The 6000-nt window shown below is 43.8% G+C and overlaps 1 protein-coding gene across 1 annotated transcript in view; it reads left to right on the top strand.

Moving 5' to 3' along the window:
- Nucleotides 1-1270: 1270 nt before the first annotated feature.
- The window catches only part of LOC115416223 (1-phosphatidylinositol 4,5-bisphosphate phosphodiesterase gamma-2-like), a 42372-nt gene continuing 37642 nt past the window's right edge, over nucleotides 1271-6000 (top strand). Inside the window, exons 1-4 of the mRNA XM_030129968.1 lie at nucleotides 1271-1297; nucleotides 3021-3101; nucleotides 3187-3230; nucleotides 3328-3400. Coding sequence (XP_029985828.1) covers nucleotides 1271-1297; nucleotides 3021-3101; nucleotides 3187-3230; nucleotides 3328-3400 — 225 coding nt within the window. The remainder of the gene's footprint in view (nucleotides 1298-3020; nucleotides 3102-3186; nucleotides 3231-3327; nucleotides 3401-6000) is intronic.

Below are 6000 nucleotides of genomic sequence, written 5' to 3'. Positions count from 1 at the left end.
CCCCGTGCCCATAGGGGCCCCATGCTAATCTGGGTATGTTAACCCTTTAATGCCCCCTGTGTCATATATGACACAGACCTGTCAAAGGTCTAGAGTTATGTCACTAATTGATAATTTAAGTTCTTTTCTGCTTTTTTCAACTATTTTTAAATATCTTTTTTTTTTTCCTTTTTTAATTGTTTTTTTAAAGATTGTTTTTAAAGTTATGGGAGACTTTCGTGACCAGTTTGTCCTCACATCTGTCCGTCCTCAGTCCTCTCCTCAGTTTCATGAATCTGTCCGTCTGTCTGTCAGTACTCACCTGAGTCTCTTACAGTGAACAGTTTCGTAGTTCCATCCACCACAAACAAATCCATGTGTTTACATTCAGAGCTGGGAGGGAACTGGGCATCTGAGGAATTTTTTTTGTCGCGACATGCATTGTGGGAAATGGAGGCTCGCACAGCCGCCAGCCACACATTTGTGTTTGATCCCAACAGGATGTAATGTTCTATCACCACATGTTCAAACTGAAATTCAGTTTTACAGACATTCCAGTTTCAGATCCTGTTCAAATGTTCAGATTCTATTAGTTCACAACGAACATCAGAACAGGATTTGAGTTCAATCCAAACAAAGGAACCAACATCTGCCTCTCAGACAGTAAAAAGTGCTTTTAGGATGATTCAAAGAACCACTATTTAATAAAACAGGAGTGACACAGTGGTGCAGTGGATAGACCTGGTGCCTCCCAGACAGAAGGTCCTGGGTTCCATTCCAACACCAGGCCATGGGGGTGGGACCTTTAGTCTATGGGGGTGGGGCCTTTAGTCCATGGGGGTGGGACCTTTCTGTGTGCAGTTTGCATGTTCTCCTCGTGTCTGCGTGGGTTCTCTCTGGTCCTCTGGCTCCTCCCACCATCCAAACACATGCTCCGATAGGTTCATGGGTTCATCTAAATCCCCCATAGGTGTGAATGTGACAGTGGTTGTTTAATAATAATAATTATTCATTTTATTTATAAGCACCTTTCAAGACACCCAAGGACACTGTTCAACAAGATAAAACAAACAATCCATAAAATACAAAGAAATAAACAGATTAAAACAAATAATTACTATATATAGAAATGAAGTTGTGGAATGGACAGTAGAGCTTATGGGGGTGGGCTGTTCTGAAAAGGTGAGTTTTGAGTCTGGATTTGAATGTGGGGAGAGAGTCACAGTTACGGATGGATGGTGGGAGGGAGTTCCAGAGCTGAGGAGCAGAGCAGCTGAAGGCTGGGCCTCCCATGGTGCTGAGGAGGACAGGGGGCACGGTGAGGAGGAGAGAGGAGGAGGACCTGAGGGAACGGACTGGAGTGGTGACATGGAGGAGGTCTGAAGGTACTGAGGAGCCAGACTGTGGATGGATTTAAACGTGTACAGGAAGAGTTTGAATTCAATTCTCTGTTTGTCTCTATATGTTCAGTCTGTGATGAACTGGTCACATGTCCTGGGTGAACCCCGCCTTCGCCTGTAAGTAGCTGGGATAGGCTCCACCCCCATGACCCTAGTGAAGATAAAGCGGGTTTAGAAAATGAATGAATGAATGAATAAATAAATAACAATAAAATATAAGCAATAAAGAAAAACAAAAATGAACCTCCACCATACCTGCATTTAAATAAATACCAAAAAATATTGATACAGTACTTTTTAATCTCGATACAGTATTGTGAAATGAAATATCATGATATAGAATAGAATAGACTTTATTTTCCATTTGCACACATCCATAGCAGTATAGGTCCAGTGGAATTCTTGTGTGTTTCCCTGAGTCATGGAGTTACAAAAAGATAAAGATATGACAAAAAAGACAAACACAAAACGTAAACACAGCTAAAACATATAAAAAACTGTTACTGCACAGACAAGCACAAATGCACATTTGTAAAATAGAGTATTGTACAAAAAAAAAAAAAAGTAATAACAATAAGAAGAAGAATACTGAGAGGTAACAATAAGTTTATGCACATTTGAATTAAAATACTGGCATATACAGCAGAAGTGATCTTTTCTTACAGCCCTAGTTCAGACGGCTCTGCTCTGACGTCAAATGTGAACTGTGGTTTGAATACGAACTGTGGTTTGAATACGAACTGTGGTTTGAATAAGAACTGTGGTTTGAATACGAACTGTGGTTTGAATACGAACTGTGGTTTGAATAAGAACTGTGGTTTGAATAAGAACTGTGGTTTGAATACGAACTGTGGTTTGAATACGAACTGTGGTTTGAATAAGAACTGTGGTTTGAATAAGAACTGTGGTTTGAATACGAACTGTGGTTTGAATAAGAACTGTGGTTTGAATACGAACTGTGTTTTGAATAAGAACTGTGGTTCGAATAAGAACTGTGGTTTGAATAAGAACTGTGGTTTGAATACGAACTGTGGTTTGAATAAGAACTGTGGTTTGAATACGAACTGTGGTTTGAATACGAACTGTGGTTTGAATAAGAACTGTGGTTTGAATGAGAACTGTGGTTTGAATACGAACTGTGGTTTGAATAAGAACTGTGGTTTGAATACGAACTGTGGTTTGAATACAAACTGTGGTTTGAATAAGAACTGTGGTTTGAATAAGAACTGTGGTTTGAATAAGAACTGTGGTTTGAATGTGAACTGTGGTTTGAATACGAACTGTGGTTTGAATACGAACTGTGGTTTGAATAAGAACTGTGGTTTGAATACGAACTGTGGTTTGAATACGAACTGTGGTTTGAATGAGAACTGTGGTTTGAATACGAACTGTGGTTTGAATGTGAACTGTGGTTTGAATACAAACTGTGGTTTGAATGTGAACTGTGGTTTGAATACAAACTGTGGTTTGAATACGAACTGTGGTTTGAATACAAACTGTGGTTTGAATAAGAACTGTGGTTTGAATAAGAACTGTGGTTTGAATAAGAACTGTGGTTTGAATGTGAACTGTGGTTTGGATACAAACTGTGGTTTGAATGTGAACTGTGGTTTTCCATTATTATTATTTTTTCTTCCACAGGAAGTGGGAGCAGTGACAGATCAACTGGACTTTGAACAGTTTCATAGGTTTTATAATCTGATCATGTTCGAACAGAGAAAGGTGAGTCTGACTTCATCCAAAAGAGCCAAGGATGGGTTCCACGGAAACGATGACTGACAGCTGTTTTCCATGTTTCCAACCTCAGATCCTGGATGAATTCAAAAAGGAACCCTGTTTGTTCATCCACAGGTGAGCGCTCATGGATTTGAACAGTTGAACACTTCACGTTCTACGTCTGCGTCAGTTCATCTGCTTTGACACTTCATTCATTCTCTTCCATTCGCAGTAAAACCGATAAACCTGATGCTCTGGCGGTTCTGCTCCATGACTTCCAGCGATTTCTGATCGACCAACAAAAGGTAAAAGAAGCAAAAGTCAAAGACGTTTAGAATATTCTCGTGTTAATATGTGAACCTTTACCTGGAATCAGAGCTCAGGGGTTAAAACTACCGTATGATGTGGCATTTTTACACTTTTCTTTTGTCATCTTAAAATGCTCCTAATAAGTGTGGGTCAAACTAAAATGGAAAACAAATCCACCAGGTTTTGAAACTCAAAAATGTTTAATTCTCATATATTTCTGATAAAAGTCTGACCAATCATTTTAGTCGGTCCGAATGAAATAATTCGCTGAACCTGGCTGAGCCTCCTGTCAATCATCCATTAAGGCCACCCAGCATCCGATCCATTATCGCCGTCACATCTGATATGTGTCCCTGTGAATCTGACGCTTCACTGGCACTGCTCCTCCTGTCACTGACCACAGTCTACTGACCACTGACCACAGTCTACTGACCACTGACCACAGTCTACTGACCACTGACCACAGTCTACTGTCACTGACCACAGTCTACTGACCACAGTCTACTGTCACTGACCACAGTCTACTGACCACTGACCACAGTTTACTGACCACTGACCACAGTCTACTGACCACTGACCACAGTTTACTGACCACTGACCACAGTCTACTGTCACTGACCACAGTCTACTGACCACAGTCTACTGTCACTGACCACAGTCTACTGACCACTGACCACAGTTTACTGACCACTGACCACAGTCTACTGACCACTGACCACAGTTTACTGACCACTGACCACAGTCTACTGACCACTGACCACAGTCTACTGACCACTGACCACAGTCTACTGTCACTGACCACAGTCTACTGACCACAGTCTACTGTCACTGACCACAGTCTACTGTCACTGACCACAGTCTACTGACCACAGTCTACTGACCACAGTCTACTGACCACTGACCACAGTCTACTATCACTGACCACAGTCTACTGTCACTGACTACAGTCTACTGACCACTGACCACAGTCTACTGTCACTGACCACAGTCTACTGACCACTGACCACAGTCTACTGTCACTGAACACAGTCTACTGTCACTGACCACAGTCTATGACCACTGACCACAGTCTATGTCACTGGCCACAGTCTACTGACCACTGACCACAGTGTACTGTCACTGACCACAGTATACTGACCACTGACCACAGTCCTGTCACTGACACAGTCTACTGACCACTGACCACAGTTTACTGACCACTGACCACAGTCTATGACCACTGACCACAGTTGACCCGACCACAGTGTAACTTTCACTGAACCACCAGTATACTTGACCACTGACCACAGTCTACTGTCCCCATGTACCACAGGTCTACCTGAACCACTGACCCCACAGCTTACTGACCACTGACCCCACAGTCTACTGACCACTGACCAGCAGTCTACTGACCACTGACCACAGTCTACTATCACTGACCACAGTCTACTGACCACTGACCACAGTTTACTGACCACTGACCACAGTCTACTGACCACTGACCACAGTCTACTGACCACTGACCACAGTCTACTGTCACTGACCACAGTCTACTGACCACTGACCACAGTTTACTGACCACTGACCACAGTCTACTGACCACTGACCACAGTCTACTGTCACTGACCACAGTCTACTGACCACTGACCACAGTTTACTGACCACTGACCACAGTCTACTGACCACTGACCACAGTTTACTGACCACTGACCACAGTCTACTGTCACTGACCACAGTCTACTGACCACAGTGTACTGTCACTGACCACAGTCTACTGACCACTGACCACAGTTTACTGACCACTGACCACAGTCTACTGACCACTGACCACAGTTTACTGACCACTGACCACAGTCTACTGACCACTGACCACAGTCTACTGTCACTGACCACAGTGTACTGTCACTGACCACAGTCTACTGACCACAGTCTACTGTCACTGACCACAGCCTACTGTCACTGACCACAGTCTACTGACCACAGTCTACTGTCACTGACCACAGTCTACTGTCACTGACCACAGTCTACTGACCACTGACCACAGTCTACTATCACTGACCACAGTCTACTGTCACTGACTACAGTCTACTGACCACTGACCACAGTCTACTGTCACTGACCACAGTCTACTGACCACTGACCACAGTCTACTGTCACTGAACACAGTCTACTGTCACTGACCACAGTCTACTGACCACTGACCACAGTCTACTGTCACTGACCACAGTCTACTGACCACTGACCACAGTGTACTGTCACTGACCACAGTATACTGACCACTGACCACAGTCTACTGTCACTGACCACAGTCTACTGACCACTGACCACAGTTTACTGACCACTGACCACAGTCTACTGACCACTGACCACAGTCTACTGACCACTGACCACAGTCTACTGTCACTGACCACAGTCTACTGACCACTGACCACAGTTTACTGACCACAGTCTACTGACCACTGACCACAGTCTACTGTCACTGACCACAGTCTACTGACCACTGACCACAGTTTACTGACCACTGACCACAGTCTACTGACCACTGACCACAGTCTACTGACCACTGACCACAGTCTACTGTCACTGACCACAGTCTACTGACCACTGGCCACAGTTT

Source organism: Sphaeramia orbicularis, unplaced genomic scaffold, assembly GCF_902148855.1.
Source record: "Sphaeramia orbicularis unplaced genomic scaffold, fSphaOr1.1, whole genome shotgun sequence".
In the NCBI taxonomy this organism is placed as follows: Eukaryota; Metazoa; Chordata; class Actinopteri; order Kurtiformes; family Apogonidae; genus Sphaeramia; species Sphaeramia orbicularis.
The sequence above is the reverse complement of the archived record's forward strand: the minus strand, read 5'-3'. Positions and strand labels throughout refer to the sequence as shown.